The 25483-nt window shown below is 38.3% G+C and overlaps 1 protein-coding gene across 14 annotated transcripts in view; it reads left to right on the top strand.

The window, feature by feature from the left end:
- The first annotated feature begins 10682 nt into the window (after positions 1 to 10682).
- The window catches only part of ERCC6L2 (ERCC excision repair 6 like 2), a 66141-nt gene continuing 51340 nt past the window's right edge, over positions 10683 to 25483 (top strand). For 4 of the 14 annotated variants that reach the window (XR_009743911.1, XR_009743910.1, XM_061456319.1 and 1 more), the window contains exons 1-8: positions 10684 to 10986; positions 12894 to 13318; positions 16648 to 16767; positions 18311 to 18504; positions 20274 to 20435; positions 21679 to 21886; positions 23299 to 23439; positions 24963 to 25076. Coding sequence is in view for 10 of the 14 variants with exons in the window: in XM_061456319.1 (XP_061312303.1) it covers positions 10977 to 10986; positions 12894 to 13318; positions 16648 to 16767; positions 18311 to 18504; positions 20274 to 20435; positions 21679 to 21886; positions 23299 to 23439; positions 24963 to 25076 (1374 nt within the window). In the remaining 4 variants the exon portion in view is untranslated. Of the gene's footprint in view, positions 10987 to 12893; positions 13319 to 16647; positions 16803 to 18310; positions 18505 to 20273; positions 20436 to 21678; positions 21887 to 23298; positions 23440 to 24962; positions 25077 to 25483 lie in introns of those variants that run through there. The other 10 variants (XR_009743914.1, XM_061456322.1, XM_061456323.1 and 7 more) reach the window with 5 other exon arrangements.

The raw sequence follows: 25483 nt of genomic DNA on the forward strand, positions 1-25483 counted from the left end.
TTACAATGCAGAAGATACGGTACCTCAACAGTTTGGCTTAGGACACCTCAACTCTGCCTCATTTTCTACAGAGGATACTGCTACTCCACTTATTTTTATGGCTCCAGTAATTGTAGTAGTTAGATGATAAACATCAGTGAAGTCACAGCAACAGCATATCTGTCTTAATACAGAATTATTCCCTCCCACATACACATACAGAGCTGGGTAAATCTCTTGAGAAAAAAAAAAATAAAATAACACACCAAAACCCAAAAGGAAAAAAAAACAAAAACCAAAAAAAAAAAAACCAACAAAAACCAACCAAACAAAAAATCCCCAACCACCCACCAAACAAAAGTAACAAAAAAAACCCAAACCAAGACATGCAATATGAGTGGCTATAATAAGAATGCTCTTGGGAACTTCTTTTGTGCTAACCTTTCCCCTTTTAATTATACCTGTGAGTGCAGGTTTGGATTTTTAGCATGCCCTTTTTTTTTTTTTTTTTTTGGTGAAAGTCAATGGAATACATTTGACAATTGGCTACGGATTCAGTTACTTGTGCCTCATATTTACAACCAAAGTACCACATGGAGAGAATAGGCCCCTAGGACTGACCAATAGTGACAAATGAATTTGGACTAGCAGTAATCTTGAACGTTGAGGAAGGCAGGCCTGTGCAGAAATCACAAGCAATCAAATGCTGTATATTTTTTATTTCTCTCTGGTTTTTGGTTTGTTGGGGTTTTCTTTGGCTTTATTTACTTACTATACTTCAAGCACGAGTCTTCTATTAATAGAGAAAATGAAGCAGTGAGCATGAGAGTGTGGCATGCTGAAGAAGGTTGGTCCATTGCTCAGTGCTGCCCTGTGGCAGTGCAACTAAGTTGATTACAAGTCTACTTACAAGTCAGCAAGCAATATCCTCAGAAACAAAAGTATTTTTGGAATTTCCAATACTCCCCTTCTTTGGCCCTAGTCTGTTCCTTAAAATGAGCTAGGAAACCCAGTATTTTAAAACTAATTTAATAGCAAATATATATATATATATATATATTTAAAAAAGGGAAACCTGTGCCGGTTACAGTAATAAAAAACCTCCACAAATTAAGGTTGGAAAATCCAACCCCAGAGTAAGGCTGAATATTAGGGTTTTTTTGGTTTCAAGAGGTTTTTTTTATAAGGAAGCCTACTACCTGTCTTTGAGATAAATTAAATCTAGAAAAAACAAGTATGTCTTTAACAGTGATTCCTTTTTTTAAGCTTTTTTTGTTGTTGTTGTTGTGTGGTGTATAAGTAACTTTTATACACTACATCTTGAAAAAATGTGGTATCAACTCAGAATTTCCTGGGTAAGGTGAATCAGAAAATAAGAGAACACTGCAGTTCAAAGTAACAGAAAATTTGTTTACAGATGAAGAAGCTACATATGTTTAATTTGGACAGTAAGAGTTAGCTATTATGGCATATGAATCAAATTTTCTATTTTGTGGTTTTATTAGGTTTTAATTGTTGATACTTGCATTTGTACACCCTTAACTACAAACTAGGAATGGGTTTCAGTTTGTCTGTGGGCCAGTGGCACAATAGATGCATGTGTGTACATGTATGTGTACAAGGCAGATTGTTTGGAATAAACCTAACAGAGATGTTACCTATTACAGTGACCAGACATCTGACAACAATTACAAGTTACATTAACCCAACAAAGGGCATGCATGGCAACTTACTTTTTGATATATAATGTATTTCTGAAGAGTAAATTATAGTAACTTCTAATGTAATCAGCTTAATAATTCCTTTGAAACTTTAGAAATTATATCATATTCTTTTTCCTATTCTATCTTCAATTTCATTTATAAGCAAGGCTTGAAAAAGTTTACCAGTATTTTTACTGTTACTGTAATCTGCTGCTGGTGTCACAGAAACTGTCCTATTTTTTTCACTTAACCTTGAACAATGACCATGGGCTCAGAATTTTTTTAAATAAAAAATACACTTTGCAGTGCAGGTCCCATTGTGCTATAAAATCTGTCTGTGCCTGGGTTACTGGTTTAATGCGTTTGTTATATTGAGAGCTGATTCAGCAGAAATAATCTCTGACATACTGGTCCCAGACTTTTGTGGTTTCTGGCACCAACAGCAGCCTGATCCTCCTAGTAAAAGAGGTTAACTGACTTCAGAGTTGGGGAAAAATCCCCCAGGAGCAAAAATATCCTTGCTTTCCACATGAACATGCAGCATTCCTACATGCTTTAGGGGAACTGACTGGTGAATTGTTTGACAAGCACCCAGTTTAGCTTGTCTAGCTCCAGCTTACATCTTTAACATATCTGTACACAGCTACAGTATTCCCCTAAAAACTGCCACTTCATCAAGCTACCCTATTTTGCTAGATGTGTTGTATAGATAGCACAAAGAAACACAGGAAATAACTTTGTATAAAGCACTGCATTCTAATCACAATACCGGAATAGGATTTTTTTGTTTAAACAAGAGTAATATATTTTAATAGAGCTTCAGAGTGCTTCCTAGTATGTTTGGTTTTTGTTTTCTTGTATGTATGTGTGTATGCCTCTGCACGTTTCCTCAAAAGTGTAACACATCAGTTTGGCTCACACAATTACTGATATAAACTGCCTGAAAGAGATCAGAAAGGAAAAAAAGTTTTAACTTTTAAGAAGATAATTGCATAATGCTTTCTTAATTTTCAGATCATCATATCAGCCTGACATTTCCCAGCTGGTATCACATTTCCAAAATGACCCTACCGTTTCATTTGATTAGAGATGCTCTGATTATGTTTGACCTGATGATTAAGTCAGAGAGCTATTTACAAGGGCTGTGTACTCCAGGTTTTGTGGGTTTAGTTATGAAAGCTGCAAGTCCCAGAATCCTGCACCAAGATCCCATTTGCTTAGGAAGCTTTAAGTGATTACTTTCTTATCTCTTCAGGACACCTTGCCATGTTACCCCTCACAAAAAAAGAAAATAAAACCCTCTATTCTTCCAGTTTTAGGTTTTTTTTTCTCTCTGTATGTATACTGCTCTTACATTTTCCCCTCCATGCTTTGCTGTCAATCAAAAATATAAAAAAAAAAAAAAAGAAGTGAAGTCAAACCTGAGGAAGCAAATACTTTTTATTTTTTCCTTAAGGAAAAACGGGATTACGGGAACCAAACTTGACTGTCATCTCCATAAAACATTTCTATGACTACTACCCCTAATGGAAAGCTCTGTTCCATTTCTGAAATAATTTTTATTTGTAAAGTGAAATGTGTAACACATAATAAAAGATCCTCTGAAGAACAATTATGCCGATTTGGTTTAACCAGACCCAGAGCAAAACTGAGGCTGGTTCGCAGGCCTTTTCAATGTTCACATATTTTTCTGAAACATTCAGAACTGCTCTACACAAATACCCGCCGCAAATCCAGTGGAGCTGACAAGTCTCATTATCCAGTTCCCACTCCAGGCAATCATGAAATCTGAGTGTTGCTGACATGATCCATTTATACACAATATTTATTTAAGGACAAAACTTTACATTTTCCTCAAGTCTGCCTTTAACCAGACACTTGAAGGAAATTAATCAATACTTTGTAACACTTGTGGAATCACCCTCCCAGGTTTATTCAGCTGAGTAACACATCATCTGGCAGATGAACTTTAAAGTACAATTTTGCAGCAGGTTATAAGAATTATACTACCCTGGCTTCTAGGAGTTAGTAAGATTCAGGATTAACCAGAATCTTTTTGAGAGAGGAGTTAACAATGCAAAGGATATCTGAACCTGAGTTAAACTCTCAACTGTTGCCTATTTTTTATGTGTTGTGAACACGTTTAAGTGTTGTGTAGCACTTTCAGATATCCTTATTTAGCATTTTCAGGCTTTTTTTTTATTATTAATGATACAGAAGCGTGACTTGAAGATCTTGTGAGTCATTGAGAATAACTGCAAGGCAAGACTGGAAATATGCTTATAGCTAGGTAAGAATTGGTACTGTCTCTTTTGGCACTGGGTTACAGGATAAACTGGATTCCATCCGGTATCTATAACTCTTATTTTTACATAATAGAGAGTATAAACATAGAGAGTATTTGGTTTGTCCTACATACTTCTTCAAAGAACCACAGAATGGCTGAGGTTGGAATACTCCAGGGCACATCTAGTCTAGTCTCCCCTACTCAAAGCAGTCACCTAGCACAGGTTGATCAGGCTTATGTCCAGTTCAGTTTCGAGTATCTCCAAGGACGGGGATTCCATAACAACTCTGTGCAAACTGCAGCAGTGTTTGGCCACACTCATAGCTGAAGAGTTTTTCCTTATCTTTAAATGGAATTTCCTGTCTCAATTTGCACTGACTGCCTCTTGCCTTGGGTACCATCGAGAAAGAAGGCTTTATCTTCTTTATACCCTCCCATCAGGTATTTGTGCACACTGAAAAGATTTATCTTCTTTATACCCTCCCATCAGGTATTTGTGCACACTGAAAAGATTTCTCCCAAGACTTCTCTGGAGGTTGCACAATTCCAGCTCTCAGGCTCTTCTGGTATGGTCAGATGCTCTCATCTCTTCATTTTCATGGACTTGGACGTTCTACAGCATGTCTGTTTTCTGTCTTGTGGGAAGCCAAGAACTGGACACAGTGCTTCAGAGGTGGTCTCACCTGGGCTGAACAGAGGGTTAGGATAACCTCTCTTAATCTGTTGGACAATGCTCTTTCTAACACAGCTCAAGATGCCGTTGGCTGCCTGTGCTTCAGGGGTGCACCACTGGCTCATAGCCAACTTATTGTCTACCATGACCCACAGGTCATTTTCTGCAAAGCGTCTTTCCAAATATTTGATCTCCAGCCTATACTACTGCACAGGGTTATTCCACCCCGGTGCAGGATTTTGTTGAACTTCATGAAATTCCTACCTGTCCATTTCTCCAGGCTGTCGCAGTCTTGGATGGCAACACAAGTGATCTCTCAATCACTTTTCCCAATTATATACCGTCTATAAACTTGCTGAGGATACACTCTGTCCCACCATCCAAGTCATACAAAGCCAGTACTGACCCCAGTATCAGACCCCAGAATACTTCACAAGTAATGGGACTGCAGCTGGACTCTGTGCTGCTGATAATAATCCTTTAAGCCCAGAAGTTCAACCAGTTTTCAATCCACCTCACTGCCCATTTATCTAGCCCATAATTCATCAGCCTGTAGATGGAAGATGTTTTGGGAGAAAGAGGTGAAAGCCTTGCTGAAGTCAAGATAAACAACATACACTGGTCTCTTCTAGCCCTCGAAAGCAGTCATTTCATTGTAGAAGGCCAGTGGATTGGTCAAGCATGAGTCTGAACTCTTGAGGTTCAGGGTTATGACCCTGCTTTATTCCCTTCTCTCAAGATCCTAGACTCTGCCGCCTGATGGTGACTACACACCAGGCAGAACTTCATGTACCCCTGCTGCTATCTCACACAAAATGCCAGCTCTTTTCCCCACTGTCATGGCTCATCCTTACTAAACAGCCTATATCTGCCCGGAGCTATCCCTCCACATCACTGTGATCCCAAAGACTACAGCTCTGCGCTCTAGGGCTCTAATACGTCTTTTTGGTTCCATATGGGTGTGCATCAGTGAACAGGCACTTCAGAGCACCTAGTCAGGCTTACTTCCACAAAGAACTCTGGGAGTGTCTTCAGTACTGTTAATCGGTAATGTGTAAAATACTGTGGCAAATGAACTGATGGAGAGACCAAAACCTTTCCAACACGCTAATTCAGTGCACATCCCATTATAAACTCTTTGTAGCACCCTTAATGCTTCCATGCTTAATTCATACCAGTGACTTGAACCACCTATTCTTTCTTCTAGTGTAGAATTAAACAACTGAATGACATTTTCAAAAATTCTAAGCGCCTGTACCTTCCAAGGCTTTCAGGCTTGCAAATGCTGAGTGCATCTGAGAATCACCAGCTTGCTTTGTTTTCAGACATACTGACATGCAGGATGCTGTAAATGTAACTAAGCTGCTCTTTTTAGATGCACATCAGTTAATTTATCTCCTCTCTCTGTCAAAGAAGAGTGAACAGGAAGGCCACAATGTTACATGTGAAATGCTTTCAGGGATATAACACATATTTAAAAAGTGCTTATCTCCATCATCCAATTCATTTTGGTTGTTATCTGAGCCTGACACTCCTCTTATGAAATCTAAACTAAGTCAAATATGAGCAGAGTTCAAATTTTAATAACGGTTTTGGATATATTCAACTTTTCAGTAATGGCAACAGCTTTTCAAAATGAAATCCTTTTACAAATCATTCCCTGAAGGAACATGGTGTGAGACATTCTTTGCATCCCAGCAGATAACTTCTAACTTGTGCTAGAAAGATTCCTGAAAGATGGACTTTTATATCACAGAAACTTTTAAAGGTACATGACAGAGCTAAAGAATTCTCTACCCTCTGAAAACATTTTTGTTATGGGCCTGGTCCTGTAAGGGTACTGCATGAAAAAAAGGCTTAATCTTACTGGGCCATCTTGTTTTCTAGCTTGGTTTTTGTTTTTTTTTTTTGTCTTTTTGTTTTTTGTTTTTTTTTAACAAAGCTAAGTAAAGACACAGAAACTGCTCTTAATTTGGGAGAGGAATTTTAATGATCCCCCTCCTGAGGGGAAAAGCATCAAGAGCGTACCTAACAACTGTAATGGAGACTCACCCTAGTGACTTCATTGGGATTTTCAGGTGCAATTCTCTTTCCAGATAACCGAGGTCTTACCACTGACATAAAAGCAGAATGGGATTCTTGGAGTGTAGGCAGAATTTACTTGCCTATTAGAAAAATTAGCATGTTTGAGCAAGAGGTTAATAAGTTTCTTATTTCCTTCTATTGTGAAGTTGTAATACTGTATCTGTGACTAACATAACAGCTGTATTCTGCATGAGAATGTCTTTATTAAGCACAAATATCTTGCTAAGAGTCAAACGCAACATAGCATTCGTTAAATAAACACCTTGTAGTATAAACACACCTTTATCTTCACACATGATTCAGTTTAATAGCTTCAATAGCTTGTGTTCGAATTGGAGCCTATGTACTTGCTGATTTTAATAAGATGCTCTGAGGGTTGAGATATAAAGTATCTGACTATAAGTATCTGAGAGTGTGAGTATCTGAGGTCATGGTAAAGTTACATTGTGTTTATTTTGCCAGATTTTTAAAATCTGAAATGCCATCCTGTTTTCTGCTTTGGTTTAATGTTTGTTTGGCTCTTCCCACGTTCTTTTGGCATGAACATAGTTAAGTGCATGATGACATGTATATTTTTAAAACAATGTAATTTATTGGTACTGTATTATGTTTTATTGTTGAACAACCTCCCCCAACATATGCAGTGCTCAATATTCATGCAGTTTATTGTCTTAACAACTGTATTGGTGCTTTCAAGCTTGCTATATTCCCATTAGTCTAATATAATTTGTTGATCAAACACCATCCATCTTTCATTAACTTCTATTAGAACAGAATTCTGGCTAATAGCAGACTACTTAAAGAAGCAACATAATGCTGCTCCAGTTTCTGCAAGGCTTCTTTATTCTTCGAGCAGGCAGACAGCTGCCTGAATGTTAGCTACATGCAGAAAAAGCATGGAGACCCATGTACTAGAAAATTTATTGCCTTGGTTTCTGAAAATACTGTAGGATGTAGGATTTTGATTAGCTAGTCTGAATATCCATCTTCATTGTACAGTTTTACTGCAGATGCTAAAAGAATCCTAGCTTTTTTCTCTAATGCTTAATCCCTCGTCACTAAAATGACTGAACTTACAATATAAGTAGAAGCAATGATTCATCCCAAACTGATGTCTTCTGTTAAAGGTTTAAAAATATTTCTTGCATTATATTTGCACATAACACACCTAACTCTTGTGAAACTACTTAGTATTGCCTGCTAGATACATCTGAAAGCATTTTGTCATAGACCCATACTAGTAACATGGATCTGAAAATTCATTCCTTCATGTACTTTCTGCTAAATTCCGACTGAGATGTGAAGCAATCTGGGTGGTTTTTGGTGGGTCTGAATTTTTTCAGCAAGAGCAATATGCTTCTTACAGATCAAGTTTACAATTTGCAGAGCGTTGCTATGTCCAGCCAAGCTCTCCTGAAGATGGACAGCAGCGGAGCACGGGCATCAGTGGACCTCTCACTTAGGCCTGTTCCCCAAGTGCCATCTCCTGGGGTACATCGGGTTTTACTGTACTTTGACCACATCACCGCAGCCAGCTCTGTCCACCACGCCAGCTCCATCGCTGGGCTCTGCAGCGTCTGCAGGGTACCAGCTTCTTTCCCTACTTCCTTACCTGCGCAAATTCTTCATGCAAAATAACTTGCTCTTGGCTTAACTCCTTCGTTTGCAACAACATCCTTTCCAGATGTTGTTACAAACAAGGGCTGCATTAGGAGGAAACTCGCGTTACAGTATAGCAGTATGGGTCAAGATGCCAAATCATTCCACCCCGGATAGCTCTGGCAACGCCGCACCCTGCAGCAGCGGCTAACTCGTACAACACCCCTACACGTCCTACACCTCGCTGCGCTCCTGTGGGTGTAATACGGCACAGACACGACTTACTCCCAGCCCTCTGCGCGTCTCTCCCGGAAGCTCTCCACCCTTGACCCGAGTGCCCCTCGAGCCGCGGCACCGCGGCTACTGACGACCCCACACAATCCCATGACCGGCGACGGAGAACACTCCCCCTCCCTCAACGATGCACACAGCACCACCCCGCCGCGCCAGCCTCTCGCGATAGGGCCAGCAAACCTCGCGATACTTCCTGCTCCTCGCCCTTCACCGCGGGCTCCCTTAAGAAGGAAGTCTCGCCGCACCGCTCTTATCGCGATAACTCCCTCCCTCCAGGAGTTTGCAGTCGCACCTATGGCCGGAAGTGGTGTGGCCCTGACCCGGTGACGGGAGCCGGACTGTTCCCACGACCCGGCAGGGCAAGGGGGGCCGTGAGGCTGCCCCGCCCTTGTTGGAGTCGGCAGAGGGTGAGCGCCCTTCCCTTCCCTTCCCTGGCGAGGTGTGAGGTGCCTGCTGGGCGACTGCTCTGCGCTTCCTGGGTTTCCTCAGCCCGTGCCCTCTGGTGTTGTGCCTAGCGAGGCCGGCCCGTGTTCCCCTCTTGCCGCTGTAGACCGCTAGGGCGGCGGTCCGGCAGGCCTAAGGTCTGCGCTCGCCCCCTAGTTGCCTTCGACCAGGCAAGGGTTTTGCACGGCCAGAGGTTAGAGTGTCGGTGTCCAAGGTAAGCATGTTCGTGTTATTTTCACAGAGCGACGTGCAGGCACTGCACATACGCAGTGTGCAGCCACCTTTGCTCAGGTGAAAAATGAAAACAGGTGTGGTAGTTGGAAGGTGCTTCCCTGTACGGTGGGCCCGTGGGAGTGGGCAGTGCCCAGGGCACACGTCTTGGTACTATGGTGCTGTGAGGCCTCGCTAACGGCAGAGCTGAGGTGCTGGATTGTGCCCGTATATATGTTTTAGAAATAGAAGGGAGAAAATGCTCTTAAAATCGAATCTGTTACCAGCAGCATACATTTCGAGTTTGGTTCTTGCGACAGGTGGAAGTGTGGTTGTGTGAACTCATGACATCCTGCTTTGACATCTTTTGGAGGAGAACATTTTTGAATTTTTTTAGACTTTGTTTATCAACTTCATAGTTAAGCTTTACAACTGAAGGATGGCAGTGCTTTTGCTTTACAGTATCCTTGAATTTTGCTGTGACAGGTAACTTACTAGAGTGTACAAACCTGTGGTCTACATTCAGTGATCAGTCCTCTAAAATTAGAAAGCAGTCATGATAGTTTCACTTTCTTTTTCTTTTTTTCTTTTATTTTTGGGGAGGAGTAATTGTTGAAAGGAGCTAGTGTATGACAGTAGGTTCATGAGGGGCAAGTCCTGCTTGAGCCTGGTCTTGTCCAACAAGGTGACCCACCTGGTTGAAGAGGGAAAGGCTGTAGATATTTAATAGGTCTGTTAAGACATTTAATAAGGTCTGTTTGGGCCTTTTTAAAGCATTTGACACTGTCTCACACAGTGGTCTGGAGAAACTGGCTGCCCATGGGGTAAAGATTGGACTTGATAGTACTAAAGGTCATTTCCAACCTAGCTGATTCTATGACTATGATTTAATACTCTTAGTAAATATATAATAGCACATTTTTTTTTTTCAACAATGATGAGTAGAGGCTGACATCTGAAGTATTAACTTCCTTTGATGATGGTATGTGTACTGTATCCATATCAGAAAGCCATACCAGATGATTTTCTTCAAATATACAAATATAGTTTTGGTTCATAACCCAATAAATTAGTGAATCAGTCTGGTTAAAGCAGTAATTCTTGCTTTGGCTTGTGCAGCATTATTTTCTGGAGTTTTGTAGCAATGGTGTCCTTACTACCATTGCATTTCTTTTCTTATTCTATGCCTTGTTTCTCACAAGGTTTGGGATTTGGTAGCACTGAAGCATGCAATTTATTCCACTTTACACCTGAAACTCCAGTTCTGAAAAGTTATGTGCAGCTTATTAAACTCAAGTAAATGCTTAGTTAAAGACAGAGGTGCTGTCATTTGAAATCCTGGTTTTAACTTGAGAGTCTTTACTGTCACAATATGTAATATGCTTCAGATATTACTGTAAAAGAAAGTAATTACAGAAATGCTGTCTTATTTTAAACTTTGTTTTGCATATTTAACTTTGTTCTTTCATTTTTTCAGTATCGCTTCTTGTTTTTCAGAAATTGCTCAAAGACTTAGATGCTACTGGGAGAAGTTCGTGTGCACATTTTTTTGCGTTGATTTGAGCATCTGTGATACACAATACAGATGGCTTAACTTTTAAGAGATTGGATATGTATCATATGTTGAATATACTGTTTGTTCTTCACCCTTTGCCACAAAAAGATACGTTTGAGCTTCAAGTCTCTGAGGAAACCGTTGAGAATGGCTGAAGGTATGGGGGAGTTTATGTACTGGTCGCAGGGTGTGGGGCTAAACTTCTCAAGTGAGGGTGATGGGAGGCATTATGAAAGACACCTTCAAATAGTGAGTCTAATGGAAAGGTTTTAGTTATAATCTCGTTAGTATAAGAAGCAGGTCATCAGTTTAGGTTGTGGGATGCAAGTTCATAGCATGCAAAAGCTTGACAGTGCTAAAGAGCATACTTGTAAAATTTGTGGTCATAAGACCCCAAATGCAAGGAATCTGCATGTGGTAAAGAGGAAATGGAGCTACTTTAAAGAGAGGAGTGTGTTGGGGTTTGCTACATGCACAAGCTATACCTAGCCCAGGGTGTCTGTGTGGCTAAAGAATACTTTAAGGCCAAAGAATTTTAGAAGAGAATTTCCCTTTTTTTTTTTTTTTATTTTTACTATTACGTGGATGTCAGCTTATGACCAGAGTGGTTTGTTTTCTTTAGCATATACACTTTAGTGAAATTTTTTAAATGAGTAGTTATCACTGATCTCGTACATTGTGGAGAATAATCCTGTAAGTGTACACTTCCAGGAGCTCAGGAACTGGTGAGAAGAACCTGTCTTTCTCCATGAATTTTTTTTTGCACTGACACAGGAAAATGGGGGAAGGTGGAATTTCTTGTCTTCAGGACTTCCTGTTTTCTTTCTCTTCCCTCTGGAAAGTAGCTGGGTTGAGAAGCCCAGAAACAGTGGACTACCACTGGTCATAGGTATGAAGTACAAATACGTGCTTTGAATGTAAGATTCTGTCTGACTTTCTTCTTTCCATAAAAAGCTTAGGTGCCTCTCACTGCTACTGATAATGACTTTCTAAGGAGGAGCAGGGCTTATTCCAACAAATAGATAAGAAATAATAAAAGTGCTAAAATTAGTTATATGTCCCTTTCTTTGTTTTGGGGTGGCAAAGCTGGGGAAGGTTGGAAACTGTCTTCACAAATTTGGAATGACAAGAATTCCTCAGTTCAGATTTGGAAAGCTGTACAACTGTTACTTACAAGGTCTTTCTCTTTTTACTATGAAGAGTGATGGCGTTTTTTCTGATAGAGGTATTTTGTTGGGTTTTTCAATGTGAATTATTTGAATTCTGATACACTGCTGTTCTTATCTTCCCTATTCTTTGTTGGAAGCATACATTATCGTTTGAGAAAAGTTGTCTTTGCGCATTAAATGTAAAAATGAGATAGCTGAAAATGAAGCATGTCAGTCATCTGTGTTGTTAATACTTGATGTGCTGTATTAAGGCTGTAGTGAGACCACTCAGAGGAGGGGATTTTAACAGTTCCAGACTTGACAGCTGTAGGCATTTAGTTCACTGAGTAATTAGCCACTTTGATGAGCAATATAGGCAAATGGTGCACTTAAAGTACACTTCTGTTGTTTCTAAGCATATTTGTTTGTTTGTTTTTACCTGTTCCAGACTGTGTTGTGAGAAAGGTGATGTTTTGCTATGTGATTATAATCATGAAACAATTTACTAACACTGCAGTAGTAAATTCTGGTAGATCCAAAGTGTCTAATAAACAAGGTCCTGTGGTCTTTTAATTGGACACTAAACCTGCAGGCATCAGTATTTACATATATGAAGCCACTATGTAACAACTTAATGTATCAGAATTTTGCTTTTACATCACATTTTCTTCGTATACGCTTCCAGATATTTGTAACATAGCAGTGTTTCAGCAAACTATAATTTTATGTCTACCTCAGGATTTAGTTCTAAACAATAACAGGTATCCTGATTCTAGTGCTACTTTCAATAAATTCTTTTAAGTTGTATGCATTTTGTCAAATAAATTTATATCCAATGTTTTATTAATGTGACATAATGAAATACTTTGTGCATCTGGACAGTTTATCACTCTGTGTCTTTGTGGTTTTTTTGTAGATAATTGGCATACTGGGGAGAAGTGCCTTGCCCCTTGTCTTGAAGATGGGAAACTTCATGAAGGAACAATATCTTCTATTGAGAAGGACAAGAATGGAAAATCATTTGCTGTTGTATCATTCTCAGAGTCTGAAGAAAGGAAAATATTAATAACTAAACTTTGTAGAGTCAAAGACAGAAGAGGGCCCTGGAAAAGCTTAATATTTGATGATCGTGATCTGGAAAAGCCATATTTTCCTGACCAGAATTTTCCATCTCCTGCAGTTGCTTTTAAATTATCTGACAATGGTGATTTTATTCCATATACAATTAACAGATACCTACGTGATTATCAAAGGGAAGGAGTCCAATTTCTGTATGGACATTATGCTAATAAAAGGGGGTGTATTCTTGGAGATGATATGGGCCTTGGAAAGACAATACAGGTATTCTTTAAGTTTTTTTGGCAATGTATTTTCTATGAGGTTTTAATCTTTTTAAAAATAACTTATTTAAGAATGCCATGTCAGTGAGCTTAACCTCCCTTTGCTGTTGTGGAGTTGGAGGTGGCAGGATGCGACTGTCCAGGACAGCACTTAGAGTCAGGAGCCGCTGCTGATTTAAGATCACTCCTGATAAGTGTCAAAACTGGGTTGTGTCCCCTTTTGGTGTAAGCATGGATAATGACAGTGGTTAAAATGTTAGTATTCATTTTATGTTGAATTTACCTGGAGGATTACCTGTGCATCATGAAAGCAGTCTGCACTGGAGTATGCTAAAAGAACTTACAACCCTTATCAGACTGTTCTTTCAATATCTTTTTTTTCCTGAAAACAGATAGTTCAGCTGTACTGGGAATGAATAGGAGCAGCCGCATTTACTCCCATTTCTGGAAAAAGTGCTTAAGTGTCCTATGTTATTTTTATTACTCTTTTGGAAATACAACTTTGGTTGATGAAAAGACAGAATGTAACAGGATTTTTCCATTATGCTTTGAATCAGTGTGGCCCAAATGAATTATTTATTTTACTAAAATTAGGGTGATTTTACATTTGAGAATTCCCTTTAATCCTTTCTGTTTTAAGCCAGCAGCTTGAATCCTGTGTTGGCTAGTATTTGTCCCTCTCTCTTTTCTCCCTCTGTGTGTCAAATGCAAGATCATTCCTTCATTGACAAATACAGGCTGTAGCTTCTGTTGTCCTTCACCCTTCCATTTAGGATGATGGCAGACACCCTTCAGTGCAAAGAAGTATTATTCTGTAGCAAGCTTGACAAAAGGAGTGAGTAAATTAAACTGGCAAAACCTCTCTGGATAGAGCATTTAGAGGTCCCTCACAAATTTGTGTAGCTGCTGCTGATCTGTTGACACGTTTGTTGAAACTAAATTTCATCCATTTACCTTGTGTTTTACTTAAGCTTGACTATGTTTCTTGTCCATGGCAGTTTAAGAGCTCTGTACTTACAGAAGTTTGTTACTACTCAGAATTGCAAATAATCTGATTTCATGTAGCAGGAAGCATCTATATAAGACGGTAAATGGGGCAGGAGGAAATGAGTTGTCTTGCTTGCATCTCATGTATTTGTACCTCAGAGCTGATTCTGTAGTGACTTGGTCACATTTGTCACACAGTGACAGTGTGTTCCTGTGTGGAATTCAGATCTAGTGGTTATTTCTTTTCCTCGCAGTGTCAAGTTTTGAAGAGTATCTTGTGTATTACTTATAAAACACAGTATTTATGTTCAGGTTCAGTAGGGGAAAGGCAGTCCAGGATATGAAGTAAAAGAGGATTTCACTTAGTTAAAAAAGAAGTGTTAGTTAAACTTCAAGTAATGGTTTAGTCTTACAGAAAACTTATGTTTGTCAGTTGCGTAAGCTTTATTGTTTCTGAATTATAGGGTGATTTATGACATAAAGGGTGTTCTAGACAACTTTTGCATTTTAATATTCTTTGTACTTCTGAACTGATTTTTGCTTTAATTGTCCTGACTGTATGGCTGTTTAATTTCAAGATGAAGTTGAGGTGGAGGCAAGTAGGATAATGTTGTTTCTTAATGTGATCGCACTAAGTTAGTTTCCTAGCAAGGCCTTTAGGTTGCTTCGTGCTCTATCTGGACAAACCAAAGGTTTGTCATCACAGTTGCCCTTTTATAGTCTTTTCTATTGTTAAATTTGTGATGCATAATTCTTCCAAAAGAAGATCTGGAAGACACATGGAGCTTTTATGTTCAGTTGAATTTCATTCTTACTCTCAAAAGGATTGAAGAAAAAAAATTAAACGTGAAAACTTGCGGTTCCTCTTAGCCTCAGTTTATATGAAATATTATCTATGCAAATGTTTGGTTTTCTTTTCTCCTGTGTATCTCTTTCTCACCCTGTGGCCACATATGTGATGGATTTCTTCTTTCTTTTGCTCATCAACCCTTACTCTTCTTGGGTATTTTTTCTGGACTTCTGCACTCCTGTCTGGCTCTTTCTTCTCCACCTTCTCTTCTTCCCCCTTCCATTAGGGGGAGAAAGCTCTTGAAATTTCTTCCTTTTGGAAATCAACAGCTGATAGCTTTACTGCAGCCCTGCTATGAACAGCTGTGTAGCAGCTGCAAAAGGAAGGGGCTGGAGCTGACTGCTCAGAGTAAAGGCAGCCTGTTGAGTTTTCAAAAGAAGGGCACCCCTCTGATGATGCATCTGGTCCTTGCTCCTGCTTAGCCCCATGATACCTTTTATCCCAAGTGGATTTCATCAATAATGCACGTACTGGCCAGTCTCTGTGCCTTCTTCCTGTTTTGGATTGTCATGGGAGAAGTTTGTAATAGCCTATGCGGGGATGTTTGTCCTTGCTGTGGTGTATAATAATGAATGCCTTAATCATAATCAAAGAAAATCACCTTGACTGTTTTGTCAACCCCTCTGATGATGCATCTGGTCCTTGCCGCTGCTTAGCCCCATGGATACCTTTTATCCCAAGTGGATTTCATCAATAATGCGCGTACTGGCCAGTCTCTGTGCCTTCTTCCTGTTTTGGATTGTCATGGGAGAAGTTTGTAATAGCCTATGCGGGGATGTTTGTCCTTACTGTGGTGTATAATAATGAATGCCTTAATCATAATCAGAGGAAAATCACCTTGACTGTTTTGGGACAGATAAGATAGTGAAGCCTAAACACAACAGGAAGAGCTGGTTTTGAAGTTAATGACAGGAATTGGAAGGAATGGAGTATACAGGAAGCAACATACTAGTGAAAATTGTTAAATTAAGCTCTAGTTTAAACCTCTTGCTTTTTCAGAAGTATAGTGGGGAATATACTTCTCCGTAAGAGATATTAAGCAAGTATCTCTTCCTTCTTTTTTGCTACTGAGTCAAGTATCATCCTGAAAATGGAAAACTGCAAGGCATACCTCAGTTTTAGGTTTTCTGAGTTCATTCATAGTCTCTTGTGTGTTTTGGGGACTTTTCCACTTAGTGGATGAACGAGTGAAATAGAGCAACTAGTTGCTCTTATTGTGAATTCAGGATTCTCCAAGGGAAGGGGTTCCTATTTTAAAAATTAGATCGATTTAACACAAAACCCCCCAAACAAAATCCCAACTCCGATCCAAACTACTTTACAACATCCCATCCAAGATCTTGTCCTAAATGTTTTGGGTTATTTTTTGGGGTTTTTGTTGTTTTTTTTTGGGGGGGGGGTTGTTTGTTTGTTTGTTTGTTTTTCAGTGGATCTCCCTCAGTTTCTGCTTGCATTTTTGTACATAATCACTGAGAATTGTTTTCTTCCTCAAGGTCATTTCGTTTTTGGCTGCAGTGTTGCACAAAAAGGGAACACGTGAGGATATTGAAAATAATATGCCAGATTTTTTACTGAGGACAATGAAAAAAGAACCCAAGTGTAACCCCAAGAAGGTACAGCTTTTAGTGATACAAGCTTAAGGATTTTGGTAAAAGGCAATACTTGGAGTTGTTGTGTTTTGTTTTTTTTTTTCATTTTTTTTGCTTGCTTTCGGAGTTTATGCATACTTATTTTTAAAATTCAGCTAATTTGGCAGATTAAGGGCTCATGGTCTTCATAGTAGTGCTAGGGAAACCTTCAGTTTTCCAGACTGTCATAGTGCATTGTTTAACTGTTACTGTTGAATCTGGTAAAACTGTTGATCAGCACTAACACAAAACGTTTGGAAATACCTGTATGACATCTGTGGCTAGAGTAATTTGAAAAGCCCCTGTCAGTGAATAGAAAACTACAGTTTTGTGGGATTGTGTTTCTCAAGTAAAAAAAGCATATGCACATGTATTAACAGGATATGTAAATAATTAAGGTGAACGTATATATTTGGAAAATTTATTTGTTAATATTCTTGTGACTGCACATGTTTTCTTGAATGACTGTCATAATTTCTGGAGTTAGACTGATGATCCAAGGACCTGTATTTGATTAGAGCTAGTAAAGATACATTTAAAAGCTCTGTGTGAATTAGAGAAATCTGAAGATTGTTTTAATTTTACCCAGCATATGACTTAAGGAATTTCCGGTTTTGAGTACTGTTTTTATCATATTGAAAAAATTGGAATATTTGGCAGTGCTGTTCATATGACTATGGCTCTCTGAGGAATGGATACGGGTTTCTCAGGACATACAGGCAAAGAGGAAAAAGTGAAGGGGTAGCACTTGACATAAAAGAAGAAAAACAACCAAACAAATAAAAACAAACAAGGAACACTCCTGACTGGTAATAAGAGAAAGAGTTTCACTTTGAGGCCATTAAGTACTGAAGGAGGTTACAGAGAGAGGTTGTAGACCACTCCCATCCCTGCGGGGATTTGAAGACCTGAACTGAGGGCGCACTTAATACTTGTTCTTAATTCAGTGTTACCGCTGCTTTGACCAGAATGTTAAGACTAGAAACTTCTTGAGAGCCCTTCCCACCTCACTGATTTTATTATTCCACGATATTAAATCAGTTGTATGATCTGTCTTACATTTTTAAAGCCTTTTCATGTCTTTCTGTTTTGAAGTCATATGATGACTTGTGGATTGGAGGAAGCTGCTTACCCTCTTCATCCTTGTATTTTCTCCATCTGTAAAACATTTTATAACATATAGATGCTATAGCAAAGCAAAGTGGTAGTGTATGTCTTATTGCAGTTTTTAGAGTGTAGTTTGAGTAATTAACACTACTTTGTGGGGTTTGTTTAGTGTTACAGTACATTTGTATTATTGACATACAGTACTTCTGTATTATTCACAAACTGTGAGTAAACTGATTACTTTTGAATTTGTAGTGATTCTTCAGGTATTTTCTGTATATGCTTTAAAGTGACAGAATTAGACATGTTGTTCAAAGTGTTGAAATCAGTAAAATAGATATCATGCTTTTGCTTTCTGTTATTGAGGAAGAAGTGCTAAGTTGCAGTTTTTCCAGTAATACTGTAACATCTTTATTTTCAGACTTTCCTCATAGTGGCCCCTCTTTCAGTGCTTTACAACTGGAAGGATGAGTTAGACGCATGGGGGTACTTTAAGGTCTGTGTCTTACATGGCAGTAAAAAAGATGATGACTTCAGTCGCATCAAGCAAGGGAAATGTGAAGTTGCCCTTACAACGTATGAGGTGCTTCGCCTGTATTTGGATGAATTTAACAGGTAATGATTTTAATGTATTTTTCTACACACAGAATTTTAACTATATTGTTTTGCATTATTCTTTGCAAGTACTTATTCTTTCTGTGTGATATATATACTGTTAAATTCAATGACTCACTGTGCTGAAGAGGAAAATCTCATTTAACTGTCTTTGCAGGGTTTACCCTGTTATCTTTATTATGGGATGCTCAGGAAAACTAACTAATTGAATAGTTTTCTTAAAGGTAGTCTACACCATTCATGAAGTGTCTCTAAAAGGCATAGGAATTGCTTGTCTGAAAACAGGTGGTTGCTAAAAGATATGCAGAAGATATTTTCTGTCTTTTAGTATAAGGTAAAAATCTGGAATTTTTAGCAAATGTTCAAAATGTGCATTTTCCTTGTTACTGCATTTTTCACCAGCTTCAGGAAATCCTTGAGTCTGAAACTTGAGATAAAAGATGTATATTTGTGTGTGTATGGTTTTAAATACCTGATGGACTTAGTAGAATCAAGGTCTTTCTGACAGTGGATGTATTAGATATGCTACTTTATTTCTTCATGGCTGTCAGGATTTTCAAACTAGGAGTTTTGCCTTTCCTTTGGCTATGTTCAGGAAATAGGTATATATGCAGAACAGATCTGACCAACAGCTTCCAAATACGTTGCTGCAGCATACAGATTTACCCATACTCTGTTTCTACAGAGCATGTGGCTGGATGAGCGTATGACCTTGATGCTGGGAGAGGTTATGTGTCTTGCTTAACTAGAATGATGGATTGGTCTCAACTGGTCTTAAGTAATTAACTATTGTGGAGAAGAATACATGGGATCAGTTATGCGTGTACATCCACATAGTGAGAGGTTAAGTTGAAGGAGCTAATATATAATAGTTTGTTGGACCCTCTTCAGAAACTCCCAATTTTTAGCAGATCTTAGCACATAAGGAACTTAGATATGAAAGAATGTATTTAACAGGCATCACAAATGCCACAAGTTTGGCTTTCAGATTAGTGAACTAAATGCAGCCCATTCAGGAGAGGGGTTTCTTCCTAAGCATGTCTGTTTCAGCTTTTTGGAGTCTGAAATATTATTGAAGTGGATATGATTTTGTCGTGAAATATGCATTCATATATATATAAAGCAGTCTCATACAGTTAACAAATCTCTTCCTACGTACTTGATAAATTAGTATCACAGGATACATACAGGTCATTCTACCTCTGAGTTTTATGCTTGAAATCAGCTGCAAAATACCTTTCAGTTCTTGCTTCTAGATACGTTTTTCCTAGTTGCAAAATCACAAAATATTTAAACTCCTCTGCCATATTGATATCATACACATAATGAAGAAGTTGAGTGATGTAGAGCACCATGCAGATTGAAGTGCTTTCAGTCTACTTCTAGTTACACTGGATAGTTTTCATTGGGGAAAATGAAGCATACCTGCATTAAGCATCTTTCAGTAGTTTATCTTCAGAGATTTAATTTTTCTAACTCTTACTTATGAGCGAAATTAGTGCTGGTGAGATATGCTGGATTGATTGCTCCAGATACTGAAAACTGCTTTCTTCAGAGAAAGCATTTGATACATTTAGCATTAGTTCATTTATTTGGCTATGTAGTTTAGCCATTATACTCAACTATGGCAGTTGAATTTATTAAACAAACAGACTATAGAGAAACTGAGTAGTGTAATGCAATCAAAAAGCAATAGTGTGTGGCTGACTTCATGTGGAATGATGGGATAAGCAATTTCAGTTAACACAGTATTTTTTGTTGATCTGCAGCGTAGAATGGTCTGCTGTAATAGTGGATGAAGCACATAGAATCAAGAATCCAAAGGCTCAAATAGCTCAAACCATGAAGTCATTAAAATGCAGCGTTCGCATTGGTCTTACTGGAACCATTCTTCAGAACAATATGAAGGAACTTTGGTGTGTTATGGACTGGTAAATAAAGTTTTATTTATTTTTTTATTTTTTTTATGGGCAAACATCTCTGTATGTTAACCATGTGGTGGGGCTGGGAAGGAGATGGATGATATGGACCCATCTGTGTCAGAAAACCCAACAAGTTGTAATCCTCCCCCCAAAAAAACAGTGTTTTGTCAGTATGTAAGTATGTTTTTCCACTGCGTCTGCAGAGGTAAGCTCCTGATATGAGTTTTTCTGTTATTTAGTACATTTGGAGCATCTCAGATCTGGCTTCTTTGGGGAATATAGGAAGCAGTTAAAATGCTACCCATCCCCCTCCTGCCCTCCATGTTTACCTTCCTTTTCCAAGGACAGACTTTTCCGTCCTTCTGACCTCCACAGGGTAGATGGAGAATCATTACAGAAGTTTGAACACTGTTGTGCATTTGCTCTGTCCAATATGTGCAGGTCATTCTGACTTATTTAGAAGATGAAAGTAACGATATCTTACTGTTTTCCAAAACACACAAGTGCACATAATTGCAAAGCAGTAGTTTTCTCCAGGAAAATGGAGCGGGAGGGGTGAAACGAGCCCTAGATAGAAATTGAAACGTAGGAGACTTTCTGGAGATCCTCTACAGAGGAGGAACAGAGCAAACATACTTTAAATATAGGGATATATGTAGTGAATTGAAATATGGAGAAGAAAATATTTTGACAGTAAGCTTAGTGTTGCATCCAGTCCATTAAAACTATGCTGATATTGTTAATAAATTTTTCCAATATGTAAAGCTGCCAGTGATTACCAAACCCTTTTTGCTGTTGGGTATCCTAAGATTTTATTTAGTAAATTGTAATATCTGCATAATGTGATTCTAAGAAAAACAGTAAAAAATGAGAACATGACTGCTTAGTTTCCAGTTCAGGCTCCAGAACAGTAATGGTCTGATAGTTTAGAGGTTTTGTATACTTGTGACTTCTGTTAGTCTGATGAGCTTTTGTTTTTCTGGAGATAACAACTCTTTTCTTAAGGGGAATCTCTTAATGTTTAAGGGTCACAGAAGGCAGATAAAAAAAAATGGCATATCTGGAAGTAGTATATGTTTTTATCTATATACACAATTTTTATTTATTTTTCTAAGATCTCTTGCTGTTGTGCAGAAAAAATTCATGTATGCTTTTAATTAATGGAAAAAGGGAGACTGCCTTAGAGTAAAGAAAATGCTGTTATTCCTTTGCGCACATGCCACCCTCCACACCCTTTTGTTTTTTTTTATAGGGCTGTACCAGGACTTTTGGGTAGCAGAGTACACTTCAAGAAGAAGTTTTCTGATCCAGTGGAGCATGGCCAGAGGCACACTGCAAGTAAAAGAGAGCTAGCAACAGGTCGTAAGGCCATGGTGGAGCTAGCAAGAAAAATGTCTGGCTGGTTTCTGAGAAGAAGCAAAGCACTTATCAGTGATCAGTTGCCAAAAAAGGAGGACAGAGTAAGAGTGCCTGCAGTTTTGAAATACAGTATTAATGAATATATATCTTCTTTTTTGTTTTTGTTGTGTTTTCTCTCTTTCATCATGCCTGTAGTAGTTTATGTTTCTGTCTTGGACTTACAAATTTAAGAATAATCCAGAGCCTTGGAAAAAATGCACATGCAGTAGTGTGCTTTGTTCACATAATTACAATGATTGCTTGTTGAAATGGAGTTAATCAAGCATGAAAATGCTCAGCTAGACTTCTGACTAGTGATTTATACATCTATTTTATGTGCACTTTTGCACTTATCTGTGCAAAGCCAGTACAGTGTATCTAAATCTCTCAATTCTATGTAGGACTTCAGAATTTGCAGTTTAACACCTTGTGCGTTGAACTATATGTTTTTAGGTTTTTATTTTTAATTCCCTCAGTTCTGATCACTAAATAAAAGAAAACCCTAAATCCTGATTGTTGATAGGTCTGGGATCCTGTTCATTGTAATCATTATACGAAGTTATAATACTTTATGACTATAGCTGAGAATTCTGATAAATTCTTATTGCACATACTTGTGCTTTCCTTCTAAATAGACAAATACATTAGTTTGCAGCTGTTTGTTTTTTTTTTCAAAATTTGGTATTTATTCTTCATCCTTAGTGTATAATAATGTCATCTAAGCTGTCTTTGGAAGGAAAGATTAACACAAACATCAGTCAGTTGCTTTTTCTAAATCTAGCAGGTTTTATTCTTTTTATTCTCTTGTTAATGTGAGTATATGTTCAAGTTACTGCTTTATTATTATAGCTCAGCATGGTGCTGCTGCTGTGTGGGTAGCCTAGGTTAAGGAATGATCTTAGGATTTCTGTCTCCTGCTGCTAAGGCTAAAGATGTCATGGAGATGCCACCCATGGTCTCTAAGAAGAGGGATAAGAGTTTTGGCCATAGCACTGTATAGATCCTTGCCTTCTCATTCCTTATTCTCTTTGCCCTGCCTGTGGTAGTGCCCTACAGCAGCTAGTGCCTAAAAAGAGGAAAGAAAGGGAAAATTAAGCAACTGGCAAAGCAGAGGGAAGTCCACAATTACAGTTACGTGTTTATTTCTCTTACTTTTTCCACCTCTACAAGAACCATATCGAAAGGTTTATAGAAACCTAGCAGCAGGTTCTTGTAGCTTGAAATTGATACTCTCTAGAATTCTGGGAGGTGATAAAAGAAGTATCCATACATTTTTGGCTACAATTTAATGCTGTTACGATGTCAAGATCCACATTTTTTAATTTGGCGGCAGAATAATTTTCTGTAACTACTTGAGCAAATATAATCTTGTTTGCTACTTTGTCTCCTATGGTGTATTTTTTTTGATTCAGTACTCTTTTGCTTTTCATTACATGCTGCATGAAATTGTGTTTTGGGGGTTTCTCTTTGGCAGATGGTGTACTGTTCTCTCACTGAATTCCAGAAAGCAGTGTACCAGGCTGTGCTAGAGACAGAGGATGTGAGCTTAGTATTACGAGCAGGAGAGCCCTGCAGCTGCAACAGTGGTCGTAAAAGAAAGAACTGTTGTTACAAAGTAAGGACTTGAACTGTTTGGATTTTAGAATGTAATCTTTCTGATTTTCTCCAGAGACTCGGTGCCGATGAAATGCTGATTGAAATGATTGCATGCTCATAAGCCATCTGTTTGGGAAGGCCTGACTGGAAACAGGGGTGGCTGCATCAGGAGCATCATGGTGTTAGGCACTTTGGGATCACAGCAGAGCTGTTTTGCATGCCCCAAGCAGGTGTTTATGCAGTAAATTCTGGATCTTTGCCTTAAGTCCACCTGTGATATAGTTGATGTTGGCGTGGGTATTGCATTGGCATGTTCAGGATGTGTCGGGCATACTGCTCCCATGTGCCTCAGGCAGTCTGTGCAGAAACTGCAAACCAGAGGCATTCTGGACCTAGCAGTTTGCTGGGCTTTGCATTACAACTGCAGTTGGATTGTCTTTCTGTGCCAATAAACATGTGCTTTGCTTTGCATCATTTAAAGGAGAACTCTGACAGTAACCATAGAGCGCAAGCAGAACTTTGTTCAGTAGTAGCAGCTTTGCAGATTTCTTCTGTCTTCCGTGGACTTCATTAGCATTCAACAAGTCCAGCTTTGGGTTTGTTTTGCCCATGTCACTCGGATTAAACACATCTTAAGCATTTAGAAGCATATGTCTTGTACTTGCATCTCCCTGTTCTCCTTCTGGCCTGTTTTGATCCTCATGTTGTGGGTGTCTTTGTTGTTTTTTGTTTGGCCTTTTTTTTTTTTTTTTTTCCAAATGATGTAGCTTATTCAGTCTTCACATTATTCTTTTAAAACAGTCTTCCAACCAGCCTGTTTAATATTTCATGGTTACAAGCATTAGTTCTTTGCAGACTTTTGTTTCTCATGATGTCTTGTAGAAAAATTAAAATGTTATTGAACTTGATTCACAAAGGGCAGTAAGCACGCCTGCGGATACTTAAGTGCTCTTAAAGACTGTCTTATTCCAAAGTTAACCATGAAATTTAGTAACTTGAAAGGAAAACAAATATTGGTTGAATCAGGCAACCATAACCAGAAAAATAGCTGATGTTGCTGCTGCATTGTAGAATATTTTGTTTGTTACTTGAGATGTTTATAAAACTTTAAACACTTTTGCTGTAAAGTTAGCAGTCATTACGTAAGAATTCATACAAACACTTCTGGTTTGGTTTACTTTTGCATCAGTTGTAAAGTTTGTCTTTTTTTTTTTTGTCTATTGAGGAATTCTTGGTTATTTTAGTAATTTCTGTAGATACTGTGCTATCTGAAGTGTTTATTGAACTATGAACATAGGTGTGGGGTTTTTCTTTTTGAGAAGATGTTTTCTGTTAATAGTATCACAAAGCTGAGTGGAAAAAAAAAGCCATTTAATTTTTGTTAGAAATACAGTATACATCTATTTGGGGTCAATTATAGTACTACTTACAATCGCTAATGCATTAAACCTTGTAAAGCTAGCAGCTATTATAGATGAATTTTTATTTTCAGGAGTATTTGTTTGCATAACCATTCTTTTCTGTTTTTTTTATGGGGAGTAGGAAAACGCTTATGGTGAAACAATTAAGTCGCTGCGCTTCAGTTACCTGACAATTCTACAGAAGGTTGCAAATCATGCTGCACTGCTGCAGACAGACAACACTAGCAAGCAGCAGGTTAGTCTCAGAAGTATGTAAAGGATGGTCTAATGGAAAAAAGGATGAAAGCTCTTGAATGAAATTGCTGCTGGCCTCCTTTTTAAGTTTTATCTAACTGACATTAAAATATATTGCCAAATTCCTTTTCCGTTTAGTAATTTAGAATGCAGCCCTTGTAATGTTGTGTAACAGCTCTCTGTATATCATTTAATTGATGCATATTTTAAAATAAGGGTTATAGACACTGAAGAGCTTTAAAGGGGAGAGTAATTTGTAGTCATTTATAATATTGGCATTTCTGCTCCATTTATGACAAGTGCCTAGTAAAAGGAATATATTTGTGCAAATAAATAAATAATAGCAAATAGAATGTGTTGTTTTTTTTCCTGTGGTACTTCATATTTAGTGAGAGATCAGTATCAGTT

Source organism: Pezoporus flaviventris, unplaced genomic scaffold (genome assembly GCF_033815535.1).
Source record: "Pezoporus flaviventris isolate CSIRO_AGI_PZ_B2104156 unplaced genomic scaffold, CSIRO_AGI_Pfla_v1 ptg000022l, whole genome shotgun sequence".
In the NCBI taxonomy this organism is placed as follows: Eukaryota; Metazoa; Chordata; class Aves; order Psittaciformes; family Psittacidae; genus Pezoporus; species Pezoporus flaviventris.